Source organism: Sander vitreus, chromosome 10, assembly GCF_031162955.1.
Source record: "Sander vitreus isolate 19-12246 chromosome 10, sanVit1, whole genome shotgun sequence".
NCBI classification, from domain to species: domain Eukaryota; kingdom Metazoa; phylum Chordata; class Actinopteri; order Perciformes; family Percidae; genus Sander; species Sander vitreus.
This window is the reverse complement of record NC_135864.1, coordinates 17,021,889-17,037,893: the sequence shown is the minus strand read 5'-3', so window position 1 is coordinate 17,037,893 and position 16,005 is coordinate 17,021,889. Positions and strand designations below refer to the sequence as shown.

Sequence of the window (16,005 nt, the reverse complement as noted above, 5' to 3'; positions counted from 1 at the left end):
TGCAGTCAGATTTGCTGTGTTCCCTCGGAAGGAATCACTGCACATGGGTAGGCACTTGTAATGACATTCTGAGCATGTTTAGAGGCTTAAAACACGTTTAAAACTTGCCCTGTTTAAGCCTGTTGGGTGCTAACGCTAGCAGGGGGATAACATGGTGTAGGCAGCACCGATTGGTTTAGTTTTTTTTGCTACTGACAGCACTCCAAATTTACAAACAACAGAGCTACGTGTTGAAATTGACCGGAATTCTCCTTTAACTGAAAATACCAGTAGATATGAGGCTGAATATCAGCAGAAATGTGTGTCGTGTTGTTATCACAAAGCCTGTGTTACACAATGCAGTAGGCTCCGCACCAATATGGAAACTGCCCTGTTGGATGACTTTCTCTTGTCCAACAGCACAGCGCTTTTTTTCTTCTTCTTTTTTTTTTTTTTACAAAGCATTATGTGACTTTTGTGTGTGTGTGTGTGTGTGTGTGTGTGTGTGTGTGTGTGTGTGTGTGTGTGTGTGTTTTGTAGCTGACTAGGCAAAGCTTTCCAAACCCCATTCAGCACAATAGTGTTTACTCACTTTACTTCTAAAAATCATATTTTCCCAAAAATACAATTAACAAAAGTTTGACGTCAAGCATGACATGCTATTTGGTGTCCAGCTAGCAACCAAAATACAGAGCTTCAGAAAAGCAGGGATTGATTAATGACAAATCAGAAAGGATTCATCTCACATTTGTATTCATCTTATTATTTTATTTATGTTTTGTTCATTAACATTTTCATTTAGGGGATTTTTCAGTAGTAAGTAACAACAACAACATCTTTGAAATCAAAATGTTCCTTTTTATTGAAAACTTGGCCAGGATTCTGTACAGCAGAGAGGGTGTGCAATGCACAGGGGCAAGAAGTCGGGGGGCAGGGGGCTCTAGGGACTCAGTTTCCCATGGTGCATCATACCCTGAGCCGAGAATCAAGTGTGTAAAACAGCAAGAGGTGTTGTGTTCCCTCTTTGGTGTCTCAGAGGACTGTGGAGGGGAATGAAGTGAGGGATTAAAAAAGGGAGAAAAGGGGGGAAAGCAAAGCTCAGCCCATAGGGGAGAAAGAGAAAAGAAGAGACAGGGAGGAATGGAGTGTGGTCCAGCTGGACCTTCCACTGAAGTGTTGTCTCCAATCAGGGACAGATCTAGATCCTCACTCTTCCCCTCACTGTGTTAGATCAAAGACCATTTAAGGTACTGAGGTAAAGCCTCAGACATCTCTCCCCCTTTCCCTCTTCCTCCGCCCCTCTCCCTCACTTCCACTCTTTCTCTTTCTCTCCTTCCCTGAGCCTCACTTGCTGGCCATGGTGTAGCAGCCCTGCTGGTGCCACTGCATGTCACGGATACGCCTCACGGACTGGAACTGAGGATGGCGGGCGCCATACTCGTTGAAGTGCCTGAAGTCGCCCTTCTCCAGCAGGTACTGGCTGCCACGGTATCCAGGGAACTGGTATCCCACCCAGCTGGAGAAAAAAAGAGGACACATGTCAGTATAGGATGGATTTTAAGTGGCTCTCATTTCAGTCGATCTCATTTCAGTCCTGTCTTTGAGCTCTATCAGTGACACCTGCAGCCACTGTGTACTTACGTTCCACAGCTGACAATAATGCTGCCCACTCTGTCGGTGAAGCCGTAGGAGAACAGGCTGGGAACGTCATCATCCATGATCTCCATCTTGCGGCCCTTGAACTCTCCCACCTCATACAGGCAGATCTTGTGCTTCTCAGGGTCCTGGAAGAGAGAAAAACAGGGAGATACACTAGTTCAGGGAGCAGTTGAAAGCAAAAGAGAAAAGGGAAACTTGAGAGTATCAAACCAAGCGTGTTTTTTTTTTTTTTTTCTTTCTTTTTTTACCATTCTGACGGGCCTGAAGGACAGCAGGTAGTCGTTCCTCTGGCAGTTGCTCCAGGAGTCCCAGCGAGGATACTCTCCCTTCTCCAGGATGTACATCTCACCGCAGAAGTTCATCTGCTCGTAGCCCACAAAGCTGCAACGGAGACAATATTATGAAGTATCCATGCAAGGACAAGTGTTTTAAATATATATATATGTATAAATATATATATATTTTAAACTTACGGTCCACACTCAACGCGCAGGGAGCGCACACGGTCCATGCCCATCTCACACACATTCATGCACTCGTTGCTGATCTCGATCATGCGACCCTGGAAGTTCTCCTGGTCGAACACGTACATCTAGAGGGGACAGATGCACACAGATGAGTCAGTACAACAGCAAGGGTCTGTGATATGATAAACTGAATATACAGTATCTCAATGTGAGAGCCACCCACCTTGTAGGCCATCATTCCCATCTCAGACTTCTTGCTCTGAGCAGCCTTTCCGTCGGTCTGGGAAGAAGTCTTGGACTTATCTCCACTGGACATGATTGCTGGGTGGAAAGAGAGGGAAAAAACACTGAGAGAGGATACATTTATGTGACAAATCTAACCTGTTTTCACTGGTGTAAGAGTATTGAGATCTTAAAAGGTATACAGAATAATCGGTATTTTTTTTTTTAATCCGGATTTGTATCTTCACAGGTTTACAGTATGTGCGTGTACCTTACCTGTATGTGTGTGCGATGCCTACGACGAGCCTCACTCAAAGTGTGTGCGGCTCGGAGTGCGCCCCTCCCTTTTATACTCTGGCGCCCATGGGAGAGGGATTATGGAGAGAGAAACAAACCTGCTGAGGTCAGAGACGCGAGACAAAAGAAACCCCACATCATCAGAGAGGGACGGACAGAGGGGATGGGCGGAGGCAGAGGAGGAGAACAGACTGAGGACCAGTTACTAACAGAACTAATGACATACAAGTTGATGTTCCTGACATCAACTTTTAGAGGGTAAATATAATGTACCCTAAATCATAGTAATTTAGTTTCATGTTTCATATTCTTCATTCTTCAGGCTTGATTGCATTTGTGGCTACATGAGTGTGTGTCTTTAAAACTGCATGCACATAAACTGACTAAAGTTAAATGTAATTGAATAGAAATGTTCCAGGCTACATGATAATGTCAGTGAGTGAAATGCATGTGTGATACATACATCTGAATGAAATTCTTCACTTGAAGGTCTGAGGTTCCCAAACCTTTCATCTGGAAGACCCCCACATATAGGCGTAAAACCACAGACCCACGTTTGATAGGACAGGATTTCTTCAACCAAACATACTCTGAGGTGATTTATTTTGGTATGTTTGATGTAGTTTGTGGGATGTGAATGCAGGGAAGCGTTCATCAGTAACTGTTGCATTCAGTGCACAAAAGTGTAATGGGAGTTCCACACATCTGTGTGTACACAGGTGTGTATACCTGCACCCTTGAAGGACCGCACGCAAGATCGTTTGGTGACATGCCATTGTGTGAACAGCACTAAAATGAAATTTATCGCTCTCTGGCCTTTCTATACATAAATATAGAGCCACCCAGTTATCGCCTTCTGTCCCCCGCGGTGCCTCTCTGCTCCGCCGTTAATCCCCACATTCTCCTCCCCGACCCCGGCCCTTTGTGCCAGGGCACGCGCTGGACTGCTGACCGGGATCCGAACATACCGGAGCGCTTTTGTTTCGGAGCACCAGTAGCACTATGGGATCTGCTGAGCTGGCCCCGCTGGAGCAGGACAACAGCATCCAGCAGCCACGCAGCCAATCAGGGGACGCGCCTCGCTTCTGGCGCTACCGCTGTTCCAAATGGGCGGTGTGCATGGGCCGAATCAGAACCGTGGACGCGCACCAGCAGGCGCGCTCCCCGACCGTCGGTATAAAACTGTAGCGCCAGGTTCTCTCAAAGCTCTACGCGAGGCAGGCCGTAGGCTCGTACCACTATCGAACTCTTCCAATAAAGTGCCAATCTAGGTAAGGATGCATCTCTGCTCTCAACACAGCTCAGGATCAGACAGACAGGTGCACTCCAGCTGCTTCACACAGACACCGAAAACCAAAAGCACTTTCTGAAACACCTGTACAACACATTTAATTCAGAATTGTATTTCTGATTTCTGATTTTTTTAAAGCCTAAAAAATAAGTAAATTAACAGTGTTTTGGCCTCCATATGTTTGAGTTCAGATGAGTTGTAGCTGCCTATCGGCCAAATGATTTTTGTGGTGTTCCTGTAAGTGGAAATTGAACACCATCATGTGTTACACTAAGAAAAACATGCCAAATAGTGTTTCTAAAGGACATTTCTTCTCCGACACTGTTTCCCCCATATCTTCTTGCTTATTACTCTACCTTAATTCACTTTTTTCTCTGTTCTCATTTGAACCTCAGGAGTAAAGATGTACAGAACTACAAGGTCCCCAATGATGCAGCCGCTGGTCAACTCAGGAATGGGCATGGCTCCTTTCTTCAAGGTAAACAATCTTGAGCACAGATTCAGTGATTCTGCATGATACTGAGAGGTAAAGGAGGATGACCCAAACAACCTTATTGCCAACTAATACTTAGCATCCCCTGCTCCTCTCCTTCAGGTGACTGTGTTCGAGCAGGAGCATTTCCAGGGCAAGTGCCTGGAGTTCACCTCTGAGTGCTGCAACATTCAGGATTGCGGACTGGACAACATCCGCTCCATCAGGGTGGAGAGCGGAGCGTAAGTCTCTCAAACTTTTACTCTGGTAAAAACAAGACAAAAATGAGACTCAGTATTCTGATTGTACAAAACGGTAATGAAATACACTGATAGGATGAATCAAGGAAAACTATTATCCCCTTGTGTTTCCCCTAATACATCCACCCCAGACAAGAGGAGTCATGTGGGAAGCTTTAAGCAATGAGACAATTGAGTTGCTACCTATGCAAAGAGAGCCGCGTGGTTGTGTACTGTAGCTCTTAAGCCTGGTAGAAAAAGAGATGTGTTAACTCTCCAAAATCCATTTTGGAAACATACCATTTTTTGTCTTCAAAATATCAAAGACACACACTGTTAGGTTACAGAAACAAACGTCTTCAGATGGACATACAGTAAAGGGATGTTAACAGCTCTCTCTCTCTCTCTCTCTCTCTGAAAAGCTGGGTGGGTTTTGAGCACCATGACTTCCAGGGACAACAGTTCATCCTGGAGAGAGGAGAGTACCCCCACTGGGACGCTTACAGTGGTTCACTCTCCTACCATGTGGAGCGCCTCATGTCTCTGCGCCCCATCTACTGCGCTGTGAGTAGGCCTACATCCTGTCTCTTAGTCTTCAGGTGACAATCAACAATTACCTCAGGAGTCCAAAATCCAACGGTTTCTTTTATCTCCTGCAGTCCCACCAGAGCAGCCGCATGATGATCTTTGAGAGGGAGAACTTCATGGGCCGCAGTGTGGAGATCTGTGACGACTACCCCTCTCTGCAGGCCATGGGCTGGATGATGCCTGAAGTTGGCTCCATGCACGTGCAGTGCGGCGCGTAAGTTATAGTGAATCGGATTGTGTGAACAGCACTGATAAGATGCATTTTATCAGGACACACTTTTACAAATGCCCCTCCACTTTCCAGGTGATTTACACTGAAACATCCATTTCAAATCCATCTTAGTTTCTGTTCTATGTCAAACTATCACTTGACAAATAAACATGTACATTGTCACTACAGTCCCTCATTAGCTTGTATTATACGCAACAGACAAGCTCCAAGCGTGTACTAAATTCCCACATTTGTCACAGCAGCTCTTAAAATAGTCCCACTAACCCTCGTTTCCTTCTCCCACAGCTTTGTGTGCTACCAGCACCCTGGCTACAGGGGCCAGCAGTACATCATGGAGTGTGAGAGACACAGTGGAGACTACCAGCACTGGAGGAACTGGGGCTCCCACTGCCAGACCCCCCAGATCCAGTCCATCAGGCGCATCCAGCACTGAGAGAACAGGCTGAGAATGAGACAGCAGCTCCCCTGGACCCCACTCCCTTCACCCTAAACCCCCTCCTCTTTCTTTCCTTCTCTCTTCAATCCTTTCCTTCCTCTTGACTTGAGCCGCAACAGCCGCCCCAACACCACTACTGATTTACAGCCGCAGCCAGAGTGTGATAAAAGACAATATCGCACTGTTAAAGCACAGGGAAACACACACAAACACATTGCTGACATAACTGACACTCACACTGTGTCTTTTTATTTGGTTTGGAGGTCCCTACACACACACACACACACACACACACCTGCGCTGTACTCCTCACCTGAGCTGGGCGATGACTAGAGCAATTCCTCAGTGAGCTGGATCCAAACAGAGGGGAGATGAAGCTACAACACGGCATCACGGCCAGGTCTCCTCAGTGCAGCTCAGATGTGTTCTGTTGTTGTGTAGGAGGTTGATAACTAATAAACTAATTTTCACTTCATCTAATCTTGTTTTATTACATAAAATATGCAGGGTTTAAAAGGTGCCTGTAAACAAAGTTTTTCTCTTCACAGAGAACAGGGGTTATGGTTGCAATGGGTTTTCATTGTGAAAGTATTCACAATGGGGGAAAAATTACCAAAATGTCTATAGACATTACTCAATATGTTGCAGGAGTAGTTGCATACGTTTCTATTGATGTCTTGATACTGAAACAAAGTCAAACAAGATTTACAGCCGCCTTACTTGCAGCCACATGATTATCGGCATTTAAAGGGTTACCTGCCAATCTAAGGTGCTAAATTAGGCAGACAGCATAATGTAAAGGAAGGTGAGGACTAATGGGAAAAGGACAGAATAGGAGCATCATCTCATGCAGTTTGTTACTGACACGGTTTAGTATGGTGGCTGAGAGAGCTGAACGCAACAACATGCAAACGAACAAAACACAACAAAATGAAGAAAATATCTTCACCACTCTGACAAAACAAAAATGTTGCAAATAAATAAAATTGAGAAGCATGTTGAGAAATTTGCCATTTTGACACTATGCAACATAAAGAAATGTGCTACACACAGACAACACAAACACGTCCAATCCAACGCAGCAGAAATTTCCTGGGGACACTAAAACTGAAGCGAAATATGAGCTAACAATGCGTATTTAACACTAGTTGACTGTGATTCTAGGATTATTGGACATTTTGATTTAAATACATGTTGTGTTGGTATTTTAAATTCTTTGTACATTTTAAAATGAAATCTACACCCTGAAGATGAGCCTCATTTCCAGAGATGTGCATTTGGAGTCACAGAATAGAGCTGCTGCAGGAACTAGAGAAAAGTTTTTTATTCTAGAAATCAGAGTCCGAGATTCAAAAGTGCCACAGGGAACATTATCAAACATAACCTGAGAGTAAAACAAGGAAGACACAAGTTTTCCTGGAACATTTAAAACAAACTGTGGCAGAACAGAGGCTGACATTATCAATCATATGTACAACTAATACAGTCATAGTCATATTCACAACTAATAAAACACTCTTAATTCCTTTGACGGTACATCAACCTGATTTTCTTTGCAGCGAACCTCTTTCTAAACTGCTTGGTTAGTCTTGTTTTCAACACTTGACAGTTGACACAAACTTTGCTGAACACATCTGCTTAACAATCACAAATTATTGAACACAGCAGTAACAACTCTGTAACTCTACATAGTCAATGGCTAAATATCTTTAAAGTGCAAAAAGAATGAACGATTCCAGTCACCGTTAACAGTTTGACAATGGTTAAATCTGTATACTCAACTCAAGAGCTGAAACTGAATAGCTGCATATAAACTGTTACTGATTAAAGTTTGTTTATGCATCATGATGCACGTTCAAGATTTAAAAAAAATAAACGTTCCTTTCGTTCAATCCAAACAAATAGCTAACATGTTGCTCACAACTCTTCTTTTCCTAAACATTGGTAGAATAGGAAAACAAAAATCCTTCACGTGATTGTCAGTGTGTTTGCACATGGAGGTGGACGCAATAAAAACAGAAGACATTTATGATGATGAACCACATTTCGTCTTGATCTCTATCTCTCTCCCCGTCATGCAACTCACCAAATGAAACAAATTCAGGAATGTCTTCTGGGAAATGTTGGAAATAACACAAACTAAAGAAGACGGGTAGAAAAGAAAACTGCACGTCACAGAAGCTAATGTAAGAGCACCTCAGTCTGATATTTTCTGTTAACAAGCTCACCTGTACTCACAGTAGACAAGCCCGCCGATGAAGCGTAGTCTGTCTTTTCACCGACAACATCAACATCCTCATCCTCATCTACTTCCTCTTCTGAAGACTCTGTCCAGCTGATGATCACCGGATCAGGAGCGGGACTGGCACCGCCAATCACATCAATGTCCTCGTCGTCGTCCTCCTCCCGGCTGCCCGTCGACCCCAGACTGAGCTCTTTGGCTGAATGTAAGGAGGGTGAAACAGAAGGCCTCACTTTGACAAAAGGCGACAGAGTCGGTCCATCCACATCGATGATCTCATCATCGCTGCTCTGCATCTCTTCATCCATCAAACTTCCCACAGTCTCCCTGAGTTTGATTTCTCTCCGCACTGGTTCTTCCTCCAGTTGTTCCCTTTGTAAGCAATCCCCTACACTGGAAACATCCCGTAGCTCTCTGTTTGCTGGTTCAGAGACAAAGTCTGAAGATTCAGAGCTTGGTGTGCATGTTTCAGAGGTCAGCTGGGCCATTCGCTCAAAGCAAACCCTCTTGGCCACAGTGGCTACATCACTTGTCTCCTTCTCTGACTCTGCTCCCCTCTTCTCTCCCCTGCTTGCTGGTGCCGCTGCCTCTTCCTGTGGCTGGACAGTCAATTCTTCTTCATGTCTCTCTTGGTTTCTCTCTAGTTGTTCATCAACGCAACAGGGCTCCACAGGCTGTGGCTGAATTGGTGGTGTTGAACTCTCATCATTCGAAAAACTGAGAATTTGTCCATTTTTCTTTGGCCTGCTTCGCCTTGGTAGGCCTGCTGAGGGTGGCTCCTCAAGAAAGGGCAGGCTGTCCTTTAAAACACATTAACTTCATAATGAATTATACAAAAACAAAACCAACAGTCGACAGCAATGCTAGCAGCTCCGCAAGGCTGTACTTATGCACAGTGGTGCTTTAAAGCTAAACGCTAATGTCATTATACTAACATGCTGATTTTTCAGCAGGTATAATGCTTAACATGTTCCCCATCTTAGTTTATCGAGTTAGCATGCTAACATTTGTTAATTAGCACAAAACACAAAATGCAGTTGCTGGGAATGTCTTACATTTTACAGGTATTTGGTCATAAACCAGAGTATTGGACGAAGTGATGATTGTGCTACACAAAAACATAAAGGATCTCGACAGTTAGCAGGCTTCTTGGCCATCTCATCCTGAGATGTCTGTACAAAGTTTGTGCCAATCTATTTTGAGAAATATCTCATATTTCTCAGGATAAGTGAACACTTTGGCTTGCTGGATGTGTTAGAGGAAAAGTAAGGGTTAGTGTGAATGTCTGTACAAAATTTCTCATGGCAATCCATCCAATAGTTGTTGATATTTCAGTCACTGCCATCTTGAGAACCCCGCTGCCAGTGTGGCTTAAAACATGGCGCCTCGTTCTTCAAAGAGAACATGTTTGGAATACACATTTGCCTAAGGTCTTAGAGGGAAAGGTCAATGCTCACCATGATATGTGCTTCTCTAAACCTACTCCTGATTGGGTACATCTTTGTGCTCCATGAGAATGGCTGAACCATTTTAGACAAGTGGTCACGTGGGTATTTCCGGAATGATGCACTGGTCTTTGTTTTTGCCGGTTTCTGAAAAATATATATACGGACAGACAAACCATGTGATACATTTTCTTTCTCATTCTGTGGCTGTCACAATCCAATTATACTCTTCGATTAATATCAGTTATCCGACTTTGACTCGAATGATCGTGACAGCCGACCTCAGCAGAAGCATTATTTGAGAGTAGTTAGAAATGTTTGTCACCTGGACTTCTGGACAGCTGGGTTTGTGCAGTGTAACTCGGGCTGGCAGCGGGCCACTCCTCTCCAGTTTCACCACAGGCATCTGCGTCAGCTGCTTGTCTCCTCGGTCATGAATGCTTTTGATCTTTGCGTCACTTGATGACACTGGTTTCCTCACCCTTTTCCGTCGTTTGGCTGGCACTCTGACTTTCCCCGGTGATCCCTCGGTATGTTTGGGGGGAGCGGCACTGCAAGCAGAAGCCTTGCGTGGCTGTGAACATCTCCGCAGTGTTTCAGTTTCATCGCTCTGTTGCAGTTCAGTTATTTGAGAGTGTCTGGCTGGATGCAGTGTGTGTGTATTCTGTAGATGAGGGGTATGAGGGGTCTTGGATTTTCGGTATTTGCGAAGGACAGTGTGAGGCTGGCTAGCCTCTGTGCAGCTTTGACCACACATCTCCACCTCGTCCCTGGCAGTAAAGCTGTCGACGTGCTGCTCAAAGGACTGGAGGAAGTGCTCCAGCATCTTGTTCAGCTCTCCCTCTCCCTGCTGCTGCAAAACGGGCATCTCACTGATTGCAGAGCTGGAGCTGCCAGCTCCTCTTGCTACAGCAACAACATGTGTGGACCCGTGAAAACCTGTATTTGCCTCCAGGAAGCCAGTGGCACAGCCTTGTTGTTTGTTTTGGGCCAAAGTATTGCCACAGGAGCCATAGGCATAACGGCTGCCTCTGGTTGGAAGAGGAGACTGAGAATGTGGAGCACCGTCGTGGTTGTTTGGTAAAATGTCGAGACCCATCATCACTTCCTCCAGCAGACGATCAAAGTGTTCGGGATGATCCTCATGAGGTGGCGGAGGGAGGGAGGTGCTGTGGAGGAGGGATGAAGAGGCTGCGGACTGCAGGCCAGGTGACGGAGAAGGCTGTAGGGCGGGGCTGAATGCAGATAAGGTTGGAGCGTTGGAGCATGTAAAGTGAGGGGAAGAAAAGGAAACTGATGTTGTTGGTTTGGCTCTCGCCCTCCGAACCCTGCCAACAGGAAGACCATCCTGTAACCGGGGAGAAAAAGTACGTTAATTACAATACAAAGTGCATATGTACAAGGAAATAAAAATGTGTCATAGTGCTAAACTGACTTCTGACTGAATCTGAGTCAATTCACAAATCACTGAGTAGAGTTGTGATCCTCTTTAAACTAAATGATTGGTCAGAACACTCCTGGTACATCTTAATTAACCAATCAGAGCTGGACCCAATATATTTTCTAACCAATAGGTCGGGTTGCAGAGGCCACTTTGTAGACATTATATCATATTACTACAAGCTAAAACCGCTGCGTTATGTCTCACCTGGTTAAACTGCTGCGTTGTACTCCTCCTCCCACGCTGTGTGTTACCTCCTCCCTCACTGTACGGCGGCACATCTCCACTCTGGATGAACTCCCACACTTTGCCGCGCCCTCTTCTCCCCTTGGCTGGCTTCAGAAGCTCTCTGGTCTTCAGGTACAACTTCCTGCCTGCAGCTCCTCCACCCTGACCCGTCATGGAGGCCCTCAGCCCCCACCTCTGCAGGAACAAGTTCTGCAGCCTGCTCACCCCCACCTCCTGCACATCCACTGTCTGAGTTAACCCTCCTCTTCCCCTCCCTGCTGTTCTTGCTCGTGGTCTCCTGGCTCTTCTCTCACCCGTCCCGGCTCTCCTGGCACCTCCCACCCCTGCTCCCCGCCTACTCCTTGCTCGCCCCCTGCAGGAGCCCTCCTCCTTGTCTGGTTTCAGGAAGTAGCTGATGTATCCTGGGATGTTGCCTTGAAACTGCTCTAACTGCTCATCCTCCCATTCTTCCGCTGCTGCAACATTTCTGGAAGCTCCCCACCAGCTCTGAGAGGCAGCACCACACGAGGTCACTTGGCTGGTAAAAGGAAGGAGGGGTGGGGGGACAAAGGCATGCGGCGTCGCCACAACAGGAACAGATGTGTGTTCAGCTGCTGTGGATTCTTGCATAGAGTCTACGAAAGCAGATAGGGGTTGGTGTGTTTGGTTTTCATCTGGTGGGTAGACGAGGGATATGGGAATGCAGGGAATTTCAGGGGGAACAAGATGGTAGTCCGTCATTCCAAAACTCTGGAGAGCAGCCATATCAATGGTCTCAAAGGTGGCTTCTGGGTGAGAAGGGGGACCTGTGTTTACCTGCTGCTCCTCTGTCTGAGTACATGTTTCTTTTTCACCATCTGACTGTGTCGCTTTCCACAGGAAGGTGCTCCCATCCCTCACTTCTCTCCTCCACCTGCTCCGTCTCCCGTCATTCTCTTCAGGCATCAGGGGCTCCGTCTGCACTCCTACCTCCGTATGGCAGCCTTCTCCTTCCTCTTTTCTGCTCTTATGATCTCTCTTTGTGACCTCCACAAGCCCGTGGATGCCCAGCTTGGCTGCAGCAGAAATAGCCTCTTGCTTTTCATTCTCCCCCTCTCCTGCCATCTCCCCACAGTACAGCAGTCTGACCATGTGGAGCAAGGTGCAGGCGCCGAGAGGCCGAAACTCCAAGAGACGGCTCTGTCCTGCAGGGGGCGGGGGCGCGGAGGACAGAGCGGAGGAGATGTGGGGGCTGATAGCTGAGAGAATGCAACTGTGTGCTGGTACTGATATGCCTGGAGGAGAGCAAAGATGTCAGTAATGATAATAGCCCCCACAACTACATGAAACTAGGATAAAGGATGTGTGTTAATGTGTGTGTAATTTAACTGTTATTATTAGAGTATTTATACCTTCTGTCTTGAGCAGAGTGTCACAGAACTGGCTGCACTGTTGCTGTTTCTGCAGCTCAGCGATGAGGAGGGCTTCAAACCCCGGTTTTTGGTAGCACCACATCTTCCCATTCACTTCAGAGGAGGAGCAGAGAGGAGAGTGAGGGAGAATTAATAAAGATAATGACAGGTTGTATTTGGTGCAAATATATCTTTTTACACAAGTGTGACTGCAAACAATAAAACACAGGTGTTTTGCACATGCAGCCCATAAAAGTACATGGTCAAAACTCTTTTATTAACATTGGCATGAGCAACACATTTTGCTTAGTGCTTCATCAGACATCAACAAACCAAGGGCTTCAATAAGAGACTTAATTCGATTTCATACACCAATTTATTCTGGTACCCACAAGTGAGAAAAAGGCTTGACTTCGAACCGATAGTAATCAATACAAACATCATCAGTCCATATGCATATATTTATTTATTTTAAATACTGTTGTATTGATCAGATTTATTATGACTCAATTAATTGTTTGATAAGCCAGGCTAATATGAGTAGGGTCTTGTCTGTGTTTTGCAAATTTTCTTCTTTCGGTTAATGCTGAATTTGTAGAAAAACATTGCAGTATCAGCCCCAATTACTTAAGAGATCTACTTGAACATGGTGTTGGATGTATTAAACTTATATCATACATTGAAGTTGTGTACTTGTATTATTTGTATACAGATTACTTGAGTAAGTACTGTAGCTATATTTTGATAGGCATTGTTTTCTGGCTTTAATACGTATTTTGAAAGAGAACTGTGTAATTAGTAGTATTACATTTTGCACATTTAATCCAACATTGAGTACTTCTTAACGGATATTAACAGCCTTAAATGTCGGTTTATTTCTGAACCCCATTGTTAGAGGAGCATTTTGTTCATTACAAATGCTATTAAAACGTTCTTTTCTTCGATGATAGTAACGTTAGATGTATAGTTCTCTGTAATGGGTTAAATCAAGAACTGGTGCTTTAACGTTAGAAGTGAATACTAATCTGCACACCTGCAGGTTAGCATCACTGCTGACAGCTAGCAGCCAGCTAGCTGTGCACAACTCAACCAGATTGTAAACTAGTCATAACAGACCACCTGTTAGTTAACATGGCATGCACATTACACTATTGGTTCTAACTACACTTCTGAGGACAACCTGAGCAGTTTAAACTAAAGTTACTTTCTCCAGGCTGGCTGTAACGGTGTGACACCTTCACTCACCGTCTCAATGCACCTTATAAATCCGTTCCCAGGTCAAATAAATAACATTAGTTCGTTTAAAAAAAAAAATATATATATATATATATATATCAATGTGAGATTGACAGACAGTATATCGTTTTGTTTTTCAGTAGTTTTTTCTGTCCGTTTTGGAGAGGTCATCCACGGGTCAGCGTGGTCATCAAACAGCAACGGTGCTCTGTCGTGTGTCCCTACGCCACCAGGGGGCGGGAGTGTCACCACACAGCCGACACAAGTACAGCAACGGACAGTCAAAGAGTACATACACAACATTAAACACAAGATAGTTCACTTCTGCTACTTCCCTTTTCGCTTAAAAAAGATTAGCCTCTAGATTTGTGGCGTTTAACAGTCTATGGTTCAGACCATATGTGGAGAGTAGCTAAGTAAATTTACTCAAGTACTGTACTTACAATTTTGAGGTACTTGTACTATACTTGAGTATTTCCATTTTATGCTACTCTATACTTCTACTGCACTGCAGTTCAGAGACAAATATTGTACTTTTTATTCCACTACATTTATTTGTAAATTTTAGTTACTATGGCTAAGTTCAGACTGCAGGCAAAAGTGGCCCAAATCTGTTTTTTTTTGGGGTCAAGTGACCAGGTCAGATTTCTTCAGAAGTAGTATGAACACTCAAATCTTGCCCAGATCTGATTTTTTCAAATCAGATTTAGACCACTCCCATATGTGATCCTGAATCAGACCCAGGTCTGATTTTTTTCAATGCGGCCGCAGTGTGAACAACCAAGGTGGATTTGATGCAACTTTTACGCCAATCTACATCGTTGTGACATTTGTCACAATTACACGCCGGCGGGAGTTAGCCCTAGACACAGACAGTAAAATTAAAAACTTGACTAGGCCTACAAAATGGAGAACAGTGATGGAGCAAGTCAGTGGAGGGAGAGTGAGCTGGTAGACCTAATTCATGTATGGGAAGATACTTCAATCAAAACTAGAAGGATCATACCGTAACCGCTCCGTTTTTGAAAAGACACACAGGCCTCTGTAGTGAATTTGCAGCCATAACTCCGCAAAAGGTCAAAATAGCCAATTTGGCTCTCTTTCTCTTCATTTTTCTCCTCCTTAGCACCTGCTCATTAATGTCATGGCTGCCATTACACAAACATTTTGAAATAAAAGCGAAAATGCTTACTTCCTCCATAACCTCCCTAACTTTAGTGCAACAGCGTGCTGCGTCTGATATCATTGTTATTGTTCTTTTGTGCAAGCGGGTTCGAAACCACAAACAGTTCACACTGGAATCTGATATAGGCCACATTTTAAAAGGCAACGTGAACAGCAAAACAAAAAATCGGATCTGAGCAAAAAAATCTGAATTAAGCATTAAGACTTGCAGTGTGAACGTAGCCTGCATGTTACTTTGCATATTTAGATTATTTATACAATAATATACAATACAATACAATATACAGTTTTTATACAAAACTAATAAATTGTGATATATTGTAAAATTACTTATATATATAAAATTAGCAGCAACATTAAAGTGATGTTCACATAAATTGGGCAATTGGGAGTACTTTTGTTTTTGTTTTTAGTACTTTAATATATTTCGATGTCATGTAATTTTACCCAAGTAAGATTTTGAATGCATGACGTTTACTGCTGTAACAAGCAGAGCATTTATACACTGTAGTACTGCTACTTTTACTTTAGTAAAATATCTGAATACTTCTTCTACCACTACCTAGCTAAAACTACCATCATGAATGTGGTTTGATTTTTGTTAGCGAGGTGTCGATTCAACTTTATGGTCATTTTTATGGCTTTAGTTTGTTCTGCTGTTAAATTGTATTGCAGTGAACTTTGAGATGTTTCTTTAAAATATAAAAAAATGCACCTCTTAATATACCAGCACCACAAACTAGAGCCTCTTTGCTGCTACAGCCTTACTTGGTCTTGTGTGACTTATGGTGGCTATTAGCTAATGTTAGCAAAGTTTTAGTATGCATTTCTGTGTAGCTGGGACTACTTAGTTGGTTTGATGACTTCTCTATTTGTGCTACTGTTACACTACACTTTAATAGTCACCATTAACCCACAGTGGTCATTTGAGACCACAGTAGCTGCTGTTCAACAA

The 16,005-nt window shown here is 44.1% G+C and overlaps 3 protein-coding genes across 3 annotated transcripts; 1 reads left to right on the top strand and 2 right to left on the bottom strand.

Annotated features, from left to right (window-relative positions):
* Positions 1-798: 798 nt before the first annotated feature.
* On the bottom strand, positions 799-2,421 carry crybb1l1 (crystallin, beta B1, like 1). Its single transcript, XM_078261419.1, has 5 exons — positions 2,329-2,421; positions 2,112-2,230; positions 1,887-2,019; positions 1,621-1,763; positions 799-1,495 (listed from the first exon to the last, which is right to left on the bottom strand). The coding sequence occupies exons 1-5, from the start codon at positions 2,419-2,421 to the stop codon at positions 1,324-1,326; spliced, it is 660 nt and encodes a 219-aa protein (XP_078117545.1). The 3' UTR covers positions 799-1,323.
* A 1,897-nt stretch (positions 2,422-4,318) lies between these two features.
* cryba1l1 (crystallin, beta A1, like 1) lies at positions 4,319-6,038 on the top strand. Its single transcript, XM_078261417.1, has 5 exons — positions 4,319-4,393; positions 4,511-4,629; positions 5,049-5,190; positions 5,286-5,428; positions 5,732-6,038. Exons 1-5 carry the CDS (start codon positions 4,319-4,321, stop codon positions 5,877-5,879), a joined length of 627 nt encoding a protein of 208 aa, XP_078117543.1. The 3' UTR covers positions 5,880-6,038.
* A 1,153-nt stretch (positions 6,039-7,191) lies between these two features.
* LOC144524912 (uncharacterized) lies at positions 7,192-12,732 on the bottom strand. Its single transcript, XM_078261428.1, has 5 exons — positions 12,630-12,732; positions 11,218-12,512; positions 9,895-10,917; positions 9,582-9,716; positions 7,192-8,924 (listed from the first exon to the last, which is right to left on the bottom strand). Exons 1-5 carry the CDS (start codon positions 12,730-12,732, stop codon positions 8,064-8,066), a joined length of 3,417 nt encoding a protein of 1,138 aa, XP_078117554.1. The 3' UTR covers positions 7,192-8,063.
* Positions 12,733-16,005: the final 3,273 nt, after the last annotated feature.